This window comes from Oncorhynchus tshawytscha, linkage group LG28 (genome assembly GCF_018296145.1).
Source record: "Oncorhynchus tshawytscha isolate Ot180627B linkage group LG28, Otsh_v2.0, whole genome shotgun sequence".
In the NCBI taxonomy this organism is placed as follows: Eukaryota; Metazoa; Chordata; class Actinopteri; order Salmoniformes; family Salmonidae; genus Oncorhynchus; species Oncorhynchus tshawytscha.
Genome location: NC_056456.1, coordinates 30,971,145 through 30,990,929, shown reverse-complemented (window position 1 = coordinate 30,990,929; position 19,785 = coordinate 30,971,145). Strand labels below are relative to the sequence as shown.

The window sequence follows — 19,785 nt, the reverse complement described above, 5'->3', positions numbered from 1 at the left end:
TGGGGGTAGAAGCTGTTGACGAGCCTTTTGGTCCTAGACTTGGCGCTCTGTGCGGTAGCAGAGAAAACAGTCTATAACTTGGGTGACTGGAGTCTCTGAAAATTTTATGGGCTTATCTCTGACACTGCCTATTATATAGATCCTGGATGGCAGGAAGCTTGGCCCCAGTGATGTACTGGGACATTCGCACTACCCTCTGTAGCGCCTTACAGTCAGATGCCGAGCAGTTGCCATACCAGGCGGTGATGCAACTGGTCAGGCTGCTCTCGATGTCACGAATATTACCGAAAGTGACTCCCCTTCTTGTTCGGGTGGCGCTCGGCGGTCGTCGTCACCGGTCTACTAGCTATCGCCGATCCGTTGTTCTGTGTTCCTTTGGTTTTGTCTGATTGGTATCACCTGTTTCTTGTTTGGTTGTTAGGATAGGGTTATATATAGTTTGTTCAGCCCGCTTCTGTTTCGTGCGGGCTTGTTAGTCTGTTTTGTTGTTTGAGTGTATTTTGTTTGTATTTGGGTTTCACGCTGTCCGTTTTTATTTCTGATCATTTGTTTTTCTACTTTTGGTTCATGTTATGTTTCCGGGACATTAAAGCGTGTTTTTTCCCACATCTTTTGCTCTCTGCGCCTGACTCCACACCTCCTCACTCATTTACCGTAACAGAAGCCCGCACCACGATATGGAGTCAGCAGGAGCAGCGACCACTCCTCTTCCTAATATGGAGGAGAGAGTCCTTCATCACACGTCTATCCTCCATCGCCTAGGATCAGCGATGGATCAGATGATGGAAAGGATGGATCGTTGGGAGAGGAATGGTCTCCCTACTACCCCACCGACCCTCCCACCAGCAACTCTACCATCTCCCCATCTGGATCCGGTTCCAGCGCTCTGCGCATTACGCCTCCGAGGGAGTACGATGGAGCAGCGACGGGGTGCCAGGGATTCCTGCTTCAACTAGGCCTCTACCTGGCCACCGTTCGGCCGGCTCCCTCGGAGGAGGAGAGTGTGGGTTCTCATCACATGCCTTACCGGTAGAGCCCTGGAGTGGGCTAATGTGGTCTGGAACGGGCCCGACTCAGCGAAGGACAATTACCCGGAGTTCACCCGCCGTTTCAGGGCCGTGTTCGATCACCCTCCAGAAGGTCGAGCGGCGGGTGAGAGATTGTTCCATCTCAGACAGGGGACGAGGAGCGCGCAGGACTTCGCGCTGGAGTTCCTTGGCCGCTGGAGCAGGGTGGAACGACAGGGCCTGATAGACCATTACAGATGTAGCCTGAGAGAGGACGTCCGTGGGGAGCTGGCCTGTCGGGATACTACACTTAGCCTGGATGGACTGATAGACCTGTCGATCCGGTTGGACCATCTGCTAGCTGCTCGCGGACGTTCTGAAAGGGTCCTGTCAGTTCTACCTCCTGACCCTCCTGCTCCTCTCCCGATGGAGCTAGGAGGGACCGCGTCTAGGGAGATCGGAGGAGGAAGCTCCTCCTGTACCAGTTGTGGCCAGAGAGGGCACACGTCTGGTCGGTGCTGGAGGAATTCATCTGGGAATCGAGAGGGCAGGCAGAACACTCCTCGGTCACCCCAGGTGAGTAAGCACCACACTCTCCCAGAGTTTCCTGTTGGTCACATGTTCCTATTAATTTGTTTCCTTAATTATTCTCCTTCTCTCCAGCATAAGGCACTGGTAGATTCAGGCGCAGCTGGAAACTTTATAGATCGCGGACTCGCTCAGAGGTTGAGGATTCCGTTAGTAAAAGTAGACCCACCTTTTGCCGTGTACTCTTTAGATAGTCGACCATTAGGGTCAGGGCTGGTGAGGAAAGCCACAATTTCGTTGGAGATGATTACGCAGGGGAATCACAAGGAGCGAATTAGTTTGTTCCTTATTGATTCACCTGCGTTTCCAGTGGTACTGGGGATTCCCTGGCTAGCTATTCATAATCCTACGATTTCGTGGAAACAGGGAACTCTACAGGGGTGGTCTGATGAGTGTTCAGGCAGGTGTGTAGGGGTTTCCATCGGTGCGACAACGGTGGAGAGTCCATACCAGGTTTCCACCGTGCGCATTCCAGCTGAGTATAATGATTTGGCTATCGTTTTCAGTAAAAAGAAGGCGACCCAATTACCACCCCATAGGCAGGGGGATTGCGTGATAAACCTCCAGGGTAACGCTGCACTCCCCAGGAGTCATGTGTATCCTTTGTCCCAGGAGGAGACGGTGGCTATGGAAACTTATATCACCGAGGCTCTGGGACAGGGGTACATTCGGCCCTCCATGTCACCTGTCTCTTCAAGTTTCTTTTTGTGAAGAAAAAGGATGGTGGTCTGCGTCCGTGTATTGATTATAGAGGTCTAAATTCCATCACGGTGGGTTTTAGTTACCCACCACCTCTCATTGCTACGGCAGTGGAATCATTTCACGGAGCGCAGTTCTTCACTAAACTGGATCTCAGGAGTGCTTATAATCTGGTGCGTATTCGGGATGGAGATGAGTGGAAAACTGCATTTAGCACTACTTCTGGCCATTATGAGTACCTCGTCATGCCATACGGTTTAAAGAATGCTCCAGCTATATTTCAATCCTTCGTGGATGAGATTCTCAGAGACCTGCACGGACAGGGTGTAGTGGTGTATATTGACGATATTTTGATCTACTCCACTACACGCACTGCGCATGTATCTCTGGTGCGCAAGGTTCTTAGACGACTGCTGGAGCATGACCTGTATGTGAAGGCGGAGAAATGTGAGTTTTCCAAACAATCAGTTTCCTTCCTGGGTTATCGCATTTCCAGCTCTGGGTTGGTAATGGAGGGTGACCGCGTAAAGGCTGTGCGTAATTGGCCGACTCCAACCATGGTAAAGGAGGTACAGCGGTTCTTGGGGTTTGCCAATTACTACGGGAGGTTTATCCGGGGTTTTGGTCAGGTAGCTGCCCCTATTACCTCACTGCTGAAGGGGGCGGTGCGTTTACAGTGGTCAGCAGAGGCGAACGGAGCTTTTCATAAGTTGAAGGCGATGTTTACTGAGGCGCCGGTGTTGGCGCATCCGGACCCTTCTTTGGCGTTTATAGTAGAGGTGGACGCATCCGAGGCTGGGGTTGGAGCGGTGCTCTCACAGCGTTCGGGTGCGCCATCAAGCTCCGCCCCTGTGCCTTTTTTTTTTCGAAGAAACTCGGGCCAGCGGAGCGGAATTATGATGTGGGGGATAGGGAGTTGTTGGCTATGGTTAAGGCCCTGAAGGTGTGGAGACACTGGCTTGAGGGGGCTAAGCACCCTTTCCTTATCTGGACTGACCACCGTAACCTGGAGTATATCCGATCAGCTAGGAGACTGAATCCTCGTCAGGCAAGGTGGGCCATGTTTTTCACCAGATTTCGTTTCACTATCTCATATAGACCAGGTTCCCTCAACACTAAGGCCGACGCGCTGTCAAGACTCTATGACACTGAGGACAGGTCCATCGATCCTACTCCCATCATTCCGGCAGCTAAGCTGGTGGCACCAGTAGTATGGGATGTGGACGCGGACATCGAGCGGGCGCTAAGGGAGGAACTTGCGCCTCCACAGTGTCCGGAGGGTCGTAGGTACGTGCCGCTGGCTGTTCGTGATCAATTGATTCGATGGGCTCATTGTCTACCCTCGTCGGGTCACCCAGGTATTTTTAGGACAGTGCGAGGTCTTGAGAGGAAGTACTGGTGGCCCACTTTGAGGAGGGATGTGCGATTCTATGTTTCCTCCTGTTCGGTGTACGCCCAGAGTAAGGCTCCTAGACACCTGCCAAGAGGTAAATTACAACCTCTTCCCGTTCCACAACGGCCGTGGATCCATCTATCGGTGGATTTTCTTACTGACCTTCCCCCTCTCAGGGTAACACAACGATCCTGGTCGTTGTGGATCGGTTGTCTAAGTCCTGCCGTCTTATCCCATTGCCCGGTCTCCCTACGGCCCTACAGACTGCGGAAGCTCTTTTCACCCATGTCTTCCGGCACTACGGGGTGCCCGAGGATATAGTTTCTGATCGGGGCCCCCAGTTTATCTCCCGTGTTTGGAGGGCATTTATGGAACGTCTGGAGGTCTCGGTCAGCCTGACCTCAGGGTATCACCCGGAGAGTAATGGGCAGGTGGAGAGAGTGAACCAGGAGGTGGGTAGGTTTCTGCGGTCGTATTGCCAGGACCGGCCAGGGGAGTGGGCGAGATATATTCCCTGGGCAGAAATAGCCCAGAACTCACTAAGCCACTCCTCTACCAACATGTCACCATTTGAGTGCGTGTTGGGGTACCAGCCAGTCCTGGCACCGTGGCATCAGAGCCAGACTGAGGCTCCTGCGGTGGAGGAGTGGGTGCAGCGCTCTAAGGAGACCTGGAGGGCTGTCCAAGAGTCATTACGCCAAGCGAGTATAAGGCAGAAGAAGAGCGCTGACCGTCACCGCAGTGAGGCCCCCGTGTTTGCACCTGGGGACAGGGTCTGGCTCTCGACCCGAAACCTGCCCCTCCGCTTGCCCTGCCGGAAGCTGGGTCCGCAGTGTATAGGGCCATTTAAAGTCCTGAGGAGAATAAACAAGGTTTGTTATCGATTATTACTTCCTTCGTATTATCGTATTAACCCCTCGTTTCATGTGTCTCTTCTCAAGCCGGTGGTAGCTGGTCCCATGCAGGAAGGTGAGGTTCCGGAGGTTCCTCCGCCCCCTCTGGACATCGAGGGGTCCCCGGCGTACAAGACACGAGCTATTCTGGACTCGAGACGCCGGGTGAGGGGCTTGCAGTACCTCGTTGACTGGGAAGGGTACGGTCCGGAGGAGAGGTGCTGGGTTCCGGTGAGGGATATTCTAGATCCATCTAGGTTGAGTGAGTTCCATCGCCTCCGCCCGGGTCGTCCCCAAGGCCGGCGTCGGCACGCTGCGGGAGCTGCGCGTCAGGGGGGGGGTACTGTCACGAATATTACCGAAGGTGACTCCCCTTCTTGTTCGGGTGGCGCTCAGCGGTCGTCGTCACCGGTCTACTAGCTATCGCCGATCCGTTGTTCTGTGTTCCTTTGGTTTTGTCTGATTGGTATCACCTGTTTCTTGTTTGGTTGTTAGGATAGGGTTATATATAGTTTGTTCAGCCCGCTTCTGTTTCGTGCGGGCTTGTTAGTCTGTTTTGTTGTTTGAGTGTATTTTGTTTGTATTTGGGTTTCACGCTGTCCGTTTTTATTTCTGATCATTTGTTTTTCTACTTTTGGTTCATGTTATGTTTCCGGGACATTAAAACGTGTTTTTTCCCACTTCTTTTGCTCTCTGCGCCTGACTCCACACCTCCTCACTCATTTACAGTAACACTCGATGGTGCAGCTGTATAAAATCCTCTTGAGGATCTGGGGATGCCACATTTTTCAGTCTCCTGAGGGGGAAAAGGTTTTGTCGTGCCCCCTTCACGACACTCTTGGTATGTTTGGCCCATGATAGTTCGTTGGTGAAGTGGACACCAGGGGAACTTTGTCTGTAAGATATCAGTTTGTCCTCTGACAAATCAACTGTAACTTTCGGTGTTCCTCAAGGCTCCATTTTAGGACCACTATTGTTTTCACTATAATTTTACCTCTTGGTGATGTCATTCGGAAACATAATGTTAACTGTCACTGCTATGGAGACGACACACAGCTGTACATTTCGATAAAACATGGTGAAGCCCCAAAATTGCCCTCCCTGGAAGCCTCTGTTTCAGACATAAGGAAGTGGATGGCGGCAAAATGTTCAACTTTTAAACTTGGACAAAACAGAGATGCTAGTTCTAGATCCCAAGAAACAAAGAGATATTCTGTTGAATCTGACAATTAATCTTGATGGTTGTACAGTTGATCTTGATGGTTGTACACTCAAATAAAACTGTGAAGGACCTCTGCGTTACTCTCGACCCTGATCTCTCTTTTGACGAACATATCAATACTGTATCAAGGAAAAGTTTTTTTCCATCTAAGTAACATTGCAAAAATCAAAAAGTTTCTGTTCAAAAATGATACATAAAAATGTATACATGCTTTTGTCACTTCTAGGTTAGACTACTGCAATGCTCTACTTTCTGGCTACCCGGATAAAGCACTAAATAAACTTCAGTTAGTGCTAAACACTGCTGCTGGAATCTTGACTAGAACCAAAACATTTGATCATAGTACTCCAGTGCTAGCCTTTCTACACTGGCTTCCTGTTAAGGCAAGGGCTGATTTCAAGGTTTTACTGCTAACCTATCTTTCCGATTTGGTCCTGCCGTACATACCTACACGTACACTATGGTCACAAGATGCAGGCCTCCTTATTGTCCCTAGAATTTCTAAGCAAATAGCTGGAGGCAGGGCTTTCTCCTATAGAGCTCCATTTTTTGGAATGGTCTGCCTACCCATGTGAGAGACGCAGACTCGGTCTCAACCTTTAAGTCTTTATTAAAGACTTGTCTCTTCAGTAGGTCCTATGATTGAGTGTAGTCTGGCCCAGGAGTGTGAAGGTGAACAGAAAGGCACTGGAGCATCGAACCGCCCTTGCTGTCTCTGCCTGGCCGGTTGCCCTCTCTACACTGGGATTATCTGCCTCTAACCCCGTTATAGGGGCTGAGTCAATGGCTTACTGGTGCTCTTCCATGCCATCCCTAGGAGGGGTGTGTCACTTGAGTGGGTTGAGTCACTGACGTGATCTTCCTGTCTGGGTTGGCGCCCCCCCTTGGGTTGTGTCGTGGGGGAGATCTTTGTGGGCTATACTCGGCCTTGTCTCAGGATGGTAAGTTGGTGGTTGAAGATATCCTTCTAGTGGTGTGGGGGCTGTGCTTTGGCAAGTGGGTGGGTATCCTGCCTGTTTGGCCCTGTCTGGGGGTATCGTCGGACAGGGCACCAGTGTCTCCCAACCCCTCCTGTCTCAGCCTTCAGTATTTATGCTGCAATAGTTTATGTGTAGGGGGGCTAGTGTCAGTCTGTTATATCTGGAGTATTTCTCCTGTTATCCGGTACCCTGTGTGAATTTAAGTATGCTCTCTCTAATTCTTTCTTTCTGTTTCTCAGAGGACCTGAGCCCTAAGGCCATTCCTCAGGACTACCTGGCCTGATGACTCCTTGCAGTCCCCAGTCCACCTGGTCGTGCTGCTGCTCCAGTTTCAACTGTTCTGCCTGCGGCTATGGAACTCTGGCCTGTTCACCTGACGTGGTACCTGTACCAGACCTGCTGTTTTCAACTCTCTAGAGACAGCAGGAGAAGTAGAAATACTCTGAATGATCGGCTATGAAAAGTCAATTGACAATTACTCTTGAGGTGCTGACCTGTTGCACCCTCTACAACCACTGCGATTATTATTTTTTGACCCTGCTGGTCATCTATGAACATTTGAACATCTTGACCATGTTCTGTTATAATCTCCACCCGGCACAGCCAGAAGAGGACTGGCCAGCCCTCATAGCCTGGTTCCTCTCCACCCGGCACAGCCAGAAGAGGACTGGCCAGCCCTCATAGCCTGGTTCCTCTCCACCTGGCACAGCCAGAAGAGGACTGGCCAGCCCTCATAGCCTGGTTCCTCTCCACCCGGCACAGCCAGAAGAGGACTGGCCACCCCTCATAGCCTTGCTTCCTCGCTAGGTTTCTTCCTAGGTTCTGGCCTTTCTAGGGAGTTTCTGTACAGCACTTTGTGACATCAGCTGATGTAAAAAGGGCTTTATAAATACATTTGATTGATTGAACTTGAAACTCTTGACCCGCTCCTCTAAAGCCCCGTCGATGTTAATGGGGCCTGTTCAGCCTGCCTTTTCCTGTAGTCTGTAGAAATATAGGCCTAAGTAAGTTATGTTATTAAGACTTAACAGGATGCCTACAGCTTGATGGTGGTTATACAAGGCTGTTATATTAAGCTCACAAATGATAACAACATTACTTATTATTATAATGATGATCATAATAATAATAGTAATAATTACAATAAGAAGGAGATAGGAGATTATTATACATTTTATTTTTCAGTCTATTTGGAACCGTGCAAACAACACTAAATAAATTATAAGTAATAACAAAAACATTGTAAAGCCTTTATTACAGCATTGCCAAGATTAAAAACGGTTTATCCGACATGTTGTGGTTACGTGAGGCTTGGTGCTCACAGAATCAGTAGGCTATCGAACAGAAGCAGGATCTGTCTTATTTCTGTAGATATACAGAATATAGATGATTTATAAAGCCAGGTATATTTAACAGTTAGGCTATTGATTATAGTCCTAATTGAGTTGGGGTTTCCTCTCTCCTCATTTTTCTTAGACAATTAATTCAAGGGCTGTTTCCTCGTTTCCTACCTCCGCTGCTGCCTCCGCCACATTGTTCTCAACACCAATATGGTGGTTCATTATTATGCACATAGCAACATGGTCGAGGAAAAGGCGCCAATTCAACAGTGCTGCGGACAACGACCACTTTCCAACGTGGGAAAAAGCGTTGTTCTTACCATAATATAACCATATACTGTACAAGTAAAGTAGCACATGTCTTAGAGTGATGGTCTATGCCATCCCCATGGCCTCCACAATGGATCAGTCCACACAGAAAGGCGCGAATCAGACAGGTGTCTTGTACACCCTGAACAATTTTTGCCACTGCCTGGACTCATGAAATCTCGGTCGACCAACAGCCTATCGACCAGTCAACTAAATGGGGTCATCCCTAAAGGTAACAGCTAGCATGCGCTAATGCTAGTTAGCAACCGAGATAAAGCTAGTTAGCAACTTCCTTCAAACTGCACGAAGACACCCCAATGGTAATGCTCAGGGAAATGGCTGAAACATGATATAAAACATACATAGGGCCCTTTTCAATCAAACCCAATATGCAGGGGTTTCTGGGATATTGAAAACCGCTGCATTCTTTGTGTGCTCTGTGAAAGAATGTCTGAATCCAAGAGAAACTTCCTCCCCTCCCTTTATTTTACAGTACAAAATATTGTTATTCTGGTATGGTGTCCATATTAGGACAGCCTCAGAGTTTCAAGGAGTTGGAATGAACACAGGACAGTATATAAGAGTCTATAATGACCTTGCCAGCAGGCACCCACTGTCAGCTGGGTGTCGATTGACGAGGGATGGATGGGCCAATCGTCCGTCACCAGGTAGGGTTCGTAGGTCACGCCATCCACAAAGAGCGTCACGGCAGGAAACTCCACGTTGATCACGTAGTAGTGCCACTCCTTATCACAGATCTGTAAGACATAGGGACATGATGTTAGCATTGAGTTAAACCCACCAAGGAGTTGTGTAGATCTAGTTGGTATTTAAGCACATTGATAATCACCTTCCCACATACTCATACTGTAACAAACAAACCCATGTAGATGATATTTCTTAAATTAACCATTTATTTACAGTTATCATAAAGCCCAAACCCAACAATGTATGTTTGGAAGTCTCCCTCCCAATCTCAGTAATGAAAAACACATTAAACTTAATTCAGATTCATCCCGCTTCTCTCTTGTTAATTTGTTCTCAGGATAATTAATGAAGTTTAACTGTAAGGAGTCGCTCATTAAGGGGACATGGATTTACGAGCGCTGAGTCAGGGGACCATCACACAACTTTTTCATTAAGCCCAAAACACTAACTTATTCCAAAACCTCCCTGGGGGAAGAACCAAAGCCTGTCAAATCCAGCCCAGCAGTCAGTCAAGCACCAGCCAATCGAAAGGAAATTGACCCAGCTCAGCTCTTATAATAATAGTGTTATGTTCCCCCCCTGGCAAGTGTCTAGTGTTGAGATACTTCCAGGGAGAAGTTGGCCCCACGCTCTGATCTTAAATCAGCTTCAAACTCCCCAACTGTGAGTTGTAACTATCAGGGGGTACACTGCGAAACTGACCTTGGATTAGACGTTTGAGGGGCAATTGCGGCGTACATGGTTGAGATCTATTGTGGAGGGAGATAGCTGTCAAATAGTAGTACTGCAGCACTGTGGATGATTGGATAGAATCCCCCACGCACAGAGCTAGAATCAGCTTTCAACTCCCAATTCAATTCCAAACTGGCTTTAGATCAGAAGTTGAGGGAAACTTAATTCTATTAAATCAACTATATGGAGGGAGATAACTGTCAAACAGTGTGTTTGTAGATGTCTCCAGAGTGCTCTGAAGGGTTTATCATTCAAGTAATGCAATCTCATGCCGCTGATTTACCAGTGAGCCTTGAACAACCTCTCTAGTCGGCGCACAAGGCAGTCAGGCATGGCTAACTCCTTCCCTGATGCCTCGCACACCCAGGAAGCCTTTCATGCTCAAAAACATGAGGCATCATTTAAAATGTTGTTTTCTTTAATCAGTGTGAGTAAGACCGCATTAGGTCGCTCGCTGTCGGTAAACACTGATACGCGGCCCACGCTGTGGTAAACACTGATACACAGCCCACGCTGTGGTAAACACTGATACACAGCCCACGCAGTGGTAAACACTGATACACAGCCCACGCTGTGGTAAACACTGATACACAGCCCACGCAGTGGTAAACACTGATACACAGCCCACGCAGTGGTAAACACTGATACGCGGCCCACGCTGTGGTAAACACTGATACGCGGTTCACGCAGGCATAGATGTGAATATATATATACTGTATATACCTATACAAAGGCACTTGTAGTCACCCACACATAAACATTCACATCCCTATGTGTGCACGGACGCATGCAGGCACACACACACACAGGTGTCGCTGTCACACTGTGGAGAGTAAAATGAGACCTCCTGTAACTGACTGATGTCTCCTGGGAACAACCACTCTCAGTAGCTTCTCTCCCTTCTCTCTGACTATTCTCTCCAGGGAGATACCACGCCACTCTTCACGGCACAGACCCTCCTCTGATCTCCCTCTCTGGGTACTACCGTCTCTCTACCGGCCTTTGAATGCCTCTCTATGGGACAGATTGACTAACTAAGCATTTTGCACCAGGTGAAACATTTTCCAGTCATAAAACACCAAACAGAAAGCTAAAGCAAAAGCATGTAACAGTATTCATTTAAAATGCTCCTTGAAATGTCTTAACCATCCTCTTTGCCCTTACTGTTGCCTTTTTGTTCTGGTCTCTATGGTTAATATCATCTGGGAAACACAGGTGTACATTTTTTCACCTGGAGAAAAACAGCAAATCTGTCCCTATGTGTCACAGTGATCTTAGAGAGGCTGGATTACATGTACTGATGGTGGTGGTTGTTATTTGAATGACTATGAGCATGTTGAATTACAGATCATACTTTTGATAACTCTATAAGCTTAAATGTCGTGTAAGTTAGACTTATGTCCACAAATGTGCCTATTATATGACACTTGAAGTCGGAAGTTTACATACACCTTAGACAAATACATTTAAACTTAGTTTTTCACAATTTCTGACATTTAATCCTAGTAAAGATTTCCTGTCTTAGGTCAGTTAGGATCACCACTTTATTTGAAGAATGTGAAATGTCAGAATAATAATAGAGTGAATGATTTATTTCAGCTTTTATTTCTTTCATCACATTCCCAGTGGGTCCGAAGTTTACATACATTCAATTAGGATTTGGTAGCATTGCCTTTAAATTGTTTAACTTGGGTTAAACGTTTCGGGTAGCCTTCCACAAGCTTCCCACAATAAGTTGGGTGAATTTTGGCCCATTCGTATTGACAGAGCTGGTGTAACTGAGTCAGGTTTGTAAGGCATTCTTGCTCGCACACGCTTTTTCTGTTCTGCCCACACATTTTCTATAGGAGAATAGAAAGGTCAGGGCTTTGCAGAGGTGGGACCAAGTCATTGTTTTACAAGTCACAAGTCTTAGCACTCAAGTCCCAAGTCAAGTCCCAAGTCAAGACAGGCAAGTCCGAGTCAACTCTAAAAAATCAAGACCATGAAGTATCAAGTCAAGTTTCAAGTCCTAAACTTAAGAACTTTGTGTTCTTCACCAAATGTAATACCATTTCATATTTTAATAGTAAGAGTAATAGAGTAATAGTTAGTATATTACATTTACGCAAATCATGAATGCTTTTAAAAATATCTATATATTTATTACTTTCCAAATAAACAGTATATTTCCATGGAAATACATGGGTAGCCATGAGAACGCTTGGGCAGGGTATCAAGACAGGCCGAGTCAAAAGGCTCAAGTCCAAGTCGTCATGAGGCATTGGTGTTAAAGTCAAAGTCGAGTTGCAACTCATCATATTTGTAACTTGATTCTGACTCGAGTCCAAGTCATGTGAGAGTTCACACCTCTGGGGCTTTGTGATGGCCACTCCAATACCTTGACTTTGTTGTCCTTAAGCCATTTTGCCACAACTTTGGAAGTATGCTTGGGGTCATTGTCCATTTGGAAGATCCATTTGCAACCAAGCTTTAACTTCCTGACTTGAGACATGTCTTGAGATTTTGAGTTATTTCAGTATATCCACATCATTTTCCTTCCTCATGTTGCTATCTATTTTGTGAAGTGCACCAGTCCCTCCTGCAGCAAAACATCCCCACAACATGATGCCACCCCCCCGTGCTTCACGGTTGGGATGGTGTTCTTCGGCTTCCAAGCCGCCCCCTTTTTCCTCCAAACATAACGATGGTCATTATGGTCATTATGGCCAAACAGTTCTATTTTTGTTTCATCAGAGCAGAGGACATTTCTCCAAAAAGTATGATCTTTGTCCCCATGTGCAGTTGCAAACCGTAGTCTGTCTTTTTTTATGGCTGTTTTGGAGCAGTGGTTTCCTCCTTGCTGAGCGGCCTTTCAGGTTATGTTGATATAGGACTCGTTTTACTGTGGATATAGATACTTTTGTACCTGTTTCCTCCAGCATCTTCACAAGGTCCTTTGCTGTTGTTCTGGGATTGATTTGCACTTTTCACACCAAAGTACATTCATCTCTAGGAGACAGAACACGTCTCCTTCCTGAGCGGTATGACGGCTGCGTGGTCACATGGTGTTTATACTTGCATACTATTTTTTGTACAGATGAACGTGGTACCTTCAGGCGTTTGGAAATTGCTCCCAAGGATGAACCAGACTTATGGAAGTCTACAATATTTATTTTTATTTTCCCATGATGTCAAGCAAAGAGGCACTGAGTTTGAAGGTAGGCCTTGAAATACAAACACAGGTACACCTTTGATTGACTCAAATGATGTCAATTAGCCTATCAGAAGCTTCTAAAGCAATGACATCATTTTCTGGAATTTTCCAAGCTGTTTAAAGGCACAGTCAACTTGGTGTATGTAAACTTCTGACCCACTGGAATTGTGATACAGTGAATTATAAGTGAAATAATCTGTCTATAAACAATCACTTGTGTCATGCACAAAGTAGATGTCCTAACCAACTTGCCAAAACTAAAGTTTGTTAACAAGAAATTTGTGGAGTGGTTGAAAAATGAGTTTTAATGACTCCAACCTAAGTCTATGTAAACTTCTGACTTCAACTGTAAATAGTTTATTATTGGTGAATGCCATAATCGAGTTATTTTGTAGATACTCCTCCTTATTAGCTGAAATCATATTTTTTCAAAGCCATTTTAGCTGTGGCGCTAGCCATTTGGTCCGAACCTAGCATTGAATCATGGGTATTTGTTGCGCTATCCAGACGTTTCCTCCCTCCGAGGCTCGTGTTGCTAGGCAAACCCCCCGCACTTGCCCGGGCAGGACCCAGCTAAAGCCAGTTTGGGAAACTTACTAGCAAATGTATGTGCTATGAAACTAAATAAATACTGCACTCTGACATACAAAACTTATTTTCTAGATTCATGATGGTGTTAGACAAAGCAAGGAAAGTGAACTTCAAAAAGTGAAGTAGTTTTATTGGGATTTTCAGCTGTTTTTGGTAAAAGTAATGAATCTGCTAGCTTCTGAAATAATTTATTCATCCTTTAAGCATCTCCTGTAGCTCCTTTAGCTACACGGATTGAGAACTGTTGTGGAAAATTACATAATTAGTCATGCTATCCTGTGTTTTACTGCTTAAAGAACAGTCTCTTGTTATATGCTAGTGTTTTTTCTAACCTGATACAAGCTTGTCTTTGTGTGACTTAGTCATAAGACTGAGCGTATAGCTAAGATCCGTTTCGGTGCAACCGCAGCATGTGAGATATCCCGTGGGTTTACTGTCTGCAGGAAGTCAGCTGTGTGGAACCTTGCAGGAAGGAGCACATTATAGTGTGAACAGTGACAAAACGCAGTTATACGGTTGAGCCCTCGTACCATCAACCTCGGGCTATCTTCATCTGCACAGACAAACTAATCACCTTTTAAACTACGTTCCCCCATGTTTCCACACATCTGCTAAACCGTAGACAAAATAAGTTGTACTTTTTAGACCCGACTATGTTTCTTAAGCTTTCAACCCTGAACCATTCTTGGTGATGGTTGATTGCTTCATTTTTGCAAATCTTATAATAAAATTGTTGTTTGAAAGAATCTGCAGTCTCTCTTCCTTTATAATTATTTCTCTGGCAGAACTCAAGGCTAAGATCCTATCAAGCTATAGGACGACAACAAAGAGAGAATATTTAATCACCTCATCACTTTATGTTTGCCATCCATGCTTGACTTTATCTACAACAGAATAAGATGCCACTTTGGTTTAGCTGGTGTTATGTGACAGTGAGGTGTACACACTGTTCATTCTCCATACCTCCTTCACAACATAACTAATGTCCCTAAAGCAGCGATTATGTAGCTGTTACAGAACGGTGAACACAGAATTTTTCACCAGCTTACAGTACATGCGCCCTGTAATGAAAAACACATAAGGCATTAATCTTAGCATGACAGGAGGAGGATCAGCAAGTTAAACACACACACATAAAAACAATCTCTGACACACACATACACACAATCAATCTCTCTGCATCTGTCTCATGCATACACACACGTAGATGCAGACAAACACACACACACACACACACACACACACACACACACACACACACACACACACACACACACACACACACACACACACACACACACACACACACACACACACACACACACACACAGCTAGGCACTGTGTAAATATCAACAGAGACATCTGTTTTCTCTCCACCTCTTGATTCACTTTGGTTTCACCGTTAATCTGTCTGTTGTCAGCAGATTTCATCTTGACCTTCAGATCTAACAAAAGACATGAATAAAAACCCAAGAACAGGTTGGAGTGAAAAGCGTGGTCTTCCTCGATACCTTTCAGTTCTTTTGGAGCGATGAGAGAAATGCCTTGCAGGCTACACACTGACATTCCTGTTTTCTCTCGTCAGGTATATACAGTAGGTCTGCACTGTGTTGTGTCCCATTGACTTGCTCACTAGCCATGTATAGGCACAAGCGTAATGTTCTTCTGAAAACAATTGCAAAATTGTGCTACGCCACTAAAGAGCGTGGACCGTAACAAAAACGACAGAACAGCGTATCTGTTCAACCCATTCAGCCAATTCTGTTTCTATGACGCACTAGCGGAAAGGGATTCTGATCCTAAACGACCCACCCACTTCCTTTGAAAGCATTGTACGACCCTGGACTCTGACACAATAGAGGTGGGAGAAGGGGGTGAAATGAGGTGACAGCTCTCCCTCTCCTTTCTCTTCTCCCTGATAAGGAGTGTATGTTATATGTGCTCCAGTACACAGCTACACATCACAGCCTACTGAAGCATGAGATTGGCTGACTGTTGGAAGTGGGCCGATGGTGTCAAATAGAATTCTGGGGCCCCCACTGTCAAGATCTCTTCGGGGCCAGTCATAAACAATAAGGTCCTCGCGGAGATCTGAACATGGTGTAACACTCTTAAGTGATTTCCTCTGGTACGAATGATTAAGCGTGTAAATAGTAGTGTAAACTACAAGACTGTCGTGTCAAATGAATAGAGAGTTTAATAGTCCATGTTTCGGTCCCGGGTTATTAGATTTCTGCAGTGGCCCACAGAATGGAATGTGATATAAAACAATGGAGTTTTGAGGCAAAAGAGTTGATGTTAGGTACATTTGAATCTTATTGGATATGAGGTGATAGTGTACATTTGAATGTTATTGGAGGTGATAGTGTACATTTGAATGTTATTGGATATGATAGTGTACATTTGAATGTTATTGGAGGTGATAGTGTACATTTGAATGTTATTGGAGGTGATAGTGTACATTTGAATGTTATTGGAGGTGATAGTGTACATTTTGATCTGGTGGCACTGGGTCTCAAAACACTTGAACAGGACTATACAGTACATTCAGAAAGTATTCAGACCCCTTGACTTTTTCCACATTTTGATACGTTACAGCCTTATTCTGAAATTGATTAAATGTTGTTGTTTTTTATCATCAATCTACACACAGCACCCCATAATGACAAAGTGAAAACAGGTTTTTAGAAATTTTAGAAAAAACAGAAATATATTATTTAAGTATGTATTCAGACCCTTTGGTATGAGACTCAAAATTGAGCTCAAGTGCATCCTGTTTCCATTGATCATCCTTGAGATGTTTGTACAATGTGATTGGAGTCCACCTGTGGTAAATTCAATTGATTGGACATGATTTGGAAAGGCACACACCTGTCTATATAACAAAGAATGTCTGCAGTATTGAAGGTCCCCAAGAACACAGTGGCCTCTATCCTTCCTAGATGGAAGAAGTTTGGAACCAGCAAGATTGTTTCTAGAGCTGGATGCCCGGCCAAACTGAGCAATTGGAGGAGAAGGGCCTTGGTAAGGGAGGTGACCAAGAACCCGATGGTCACTCTGACAGAGCTCCAGAGTTCCTCTGTGGAGATGGGAGAAACTTTCAGAAGGACAACCATCTCTGCAGCACTCGACCAAATCAGGCCTTTACGGTAGAGCAGCCAGACGGAAGCCACTCCTCAGTAAAAGGCACATGACAGCCTGCCTGTAGTTTGCCAAAAGGCACCTAAAGGACTCTCAGACCATGAGAAACAAGATTCTCTGGTCTAATGAAACCAAGATTGAATATTTGGCCTGAATGCCAATCGTCACAGATAGAGAAAACCTGGCACCATCCCTACGGTGAAGCATGGTGGTGGCAGCATCATGCTGTGGGGATGTTTTTCAGCGGCAGGAACTGGGAGACTAATCAGGATCAAGGGAAAGATGAACGGAGCAAAGTATAGAGAGATCCTTGATGAAAACCTGCTCCAGTGCGCTCAGGACCTCAGACTGGGGCAAAGGTTCACCTTCCAACAGGACAACGACCCTAAGCACACAGCCAAGACAACATAGGAGTGGCTTCGGGACAAGTCTCTGAATGTTCTTGAGTGGCCCAGCCAGAACCCAATCGAACATCTCTGGAAAGACCTGGAAATAGCTGTGCAGCGACGCTCCCCATCCAACCTGACAGAGCTTGAGAGGATCTGGAGAGAAGAATGATACAGCTGTGTCAAGCTTGTAGTGTCATACCCAATAAGACGTCAGGCTGTAATCGCTGCCAAAGGTGATTCAACAAAGTACTGAGTAAAAGTTATGAATACTTATGTAAATGTGATATTTAATTTAGATTTTTTTTAGTTGCACAAATTTCAAGAAATCTGCTTTTGCATTGTCATTTTGGGGTATTGTGTGTAGATTGATGAGGGGGGAAACTATTGAATCATTTTTAGAACAAAACTGTTACGTAACAGAATGTGGAAAGAGTCAAGGGGTCGGAATACTTTCTGAAAGTGTGGTCATATTAGTTTATAGCCCAAACGGTTTGTACACTACAGACAGAAGTTGGCACATCCACATTACCTGTTTCAGATGTTTTTGTGAGAAGACCGATTTTCAGGATACCTTATAGTTTGACAAACACCACTGTAGCTCTGCCACCTTCCACCGCAGATGCGGAAGGCCGACATAGACGGATGTGTTGTATTGAGACGCAGCCCCAGATATCTGGAGCATACATTTACAGATTTTTGATGGGGATTATTTTATTATGTTATTTAGATTGACTCTTTAGGATTTAAATGATTCAGGGAGTGTTTCTCTTTTAGCCCCACGGCACGCTAGCCTTCTTTAGATGCACATACACACCCACCAGCTGAACATTGCATTAAAACATAGCATTTTCCAAAGAGGGATGGGATCAGCTCTCCAGCCTCCTCTGAGTCCACTGACTATCTACAATTACCAACATAAGGGAGCTGAGTATGTTGGGTGGAGCTGTCATGGGAAGCATGTTACACTGTCATTTAAAGGAGTAGGATCAAGATCTGTGTAGACTAGAGAGAAGGTTAGACTCTCGTCCATGCATACCAAATGGACCCAGTTCATGTTATGTGATCGTTATGAGCCAAAAGGGGCTTATGGGTAAGCCTCAGTGAAAGTTTGCCAGTGTAGTCTGGAGGCCAGTATCAGCTACTTGTCAATAGCCTGTCAGGAAGAAGAGTCTGTTTTCACAAAAAAAAGTCTGCAAGAGCATGGTTTATTCTATATGTCCTATACTTTAAAGAACAAAAAATATAAATGCAACAATTTCAATGATTTTACTGACTTACAGTTCATATACGGCATGTAAAATATATAATCCATCGTTGAATAGATCAACTGATCAACTTAATGACTGACTGATTGTGTAAGACAATCTACAGATCTGTGCATTTTGCTATATCCCTAATAATACAGTAGCCTTCCCCTATGACTGACTGACGGATGTGACTGACTGATGTGACTGACTGACTGACTGACGAATGTGACTGACTGACTGACGGATGTGACTGACTGACGGATGTGACTGACTGACTAACGGATGTGACTGACTGACGGATGTGACTGACTGACTGACGGATGTGACTGACTGACTGACGGATGTGACTGATGACTGACGGATGTGACTGACTGACTGACGGATGTGACTGACTGACTGACGGATGTGACGGATGTGACTGACTGACTGACGGATGTGACGGATGTGACTGACTGACTGACGGATGTGACTGACTGACTGACGGATGTGACTGACTGATGTGACAACCGTTAAGCTAACCAACTAGCTAACACACATGCATGTGTTACTGTATATTCCTGGCCTAACTTTGTAAGAGGCTGTGTGTGTGAGAGAGAGACTGCACTATAGGTGTGTTCCTCCTCCCGTCTCCCTCCCCTCCCTGGGTGCGACCCGCTGTTGTACCCCTGCATTATTAATGCCAGTCCATTACATGGCAGAGCAATGGCACCAAGGTGATTCAGTTCTAGGCTCTTCAGAGGTACAGAGTGATGTATCTCAATACACCATGGAACCATGGCAGCATGAAACACTGTAGGAGGAGGGAGGGAATTTAAAGACGCACATCTTGGTTAATAAAAGAGCTGACTGGAAAATATGACATGTAATTACTTTTGATATATAGGTAGGAGTTTATTTTCGGAGAAAGTGCTAGCAAAAGTGTACACTCAACTTACTTTTGTGGGTTTGGAGACCTGTGCCCCAGCCCCTTTCTGTCCCAAGAGGGCCCCTTTTTGGCTTCCTAGAGACCAGAAGTAATAGCGTGCACATCCTAATTGATGTTGGGCGGTGAGAGCTAGGATATCCAGCCAAAGAAATCATTGCCCCACTCCAAACACGTCCTGTTTACTGAATTAAGGACAGTCTGATTTTACAGGCTCTTTGATGAAAGGATTTTTGTTGGAACCTTTGAAATGAAATCTCTCTTTTATTTTCTCTCTCATACTCACACGCTCTACCTTTATCTCTCTCTCTCCCCTCCCTCTCTCTGGCAGATGAGTGGAATTTGCTCTGTTAATGTGGCGATAGAGCTGTAGTCTGTCTGAATAATTTAGTATTCATGATTATTTCAAGCTTTAAACAGCCCTTTAG

The 19,785-nt window shown here is 45.5% G+C and overlaps 1 protein-coding gene across 1 annotated transcript in view; it reads right to left on the bottom strand.

Moving 5' to 3' along the window:
• Positions 1 to 19,785, bottom strand: part of clstn2a (calsyntenin 2a) — a 277,961-nt gene that overhangs the window by 18,224 nt on the left and 239,952 nt on the right. Inside the window, exon 9 of the mRNA XM_042308068.1 lies at positions 9,027 to 9,189. Within this exon, the coding sequence (XP_042164002.1) occupies positions 9,027 to 9,189 (163 nt within the window). The remainder of the gene's footprint in view (positions 1 to 9,026; positions 9,190 to 19,785) is intronic.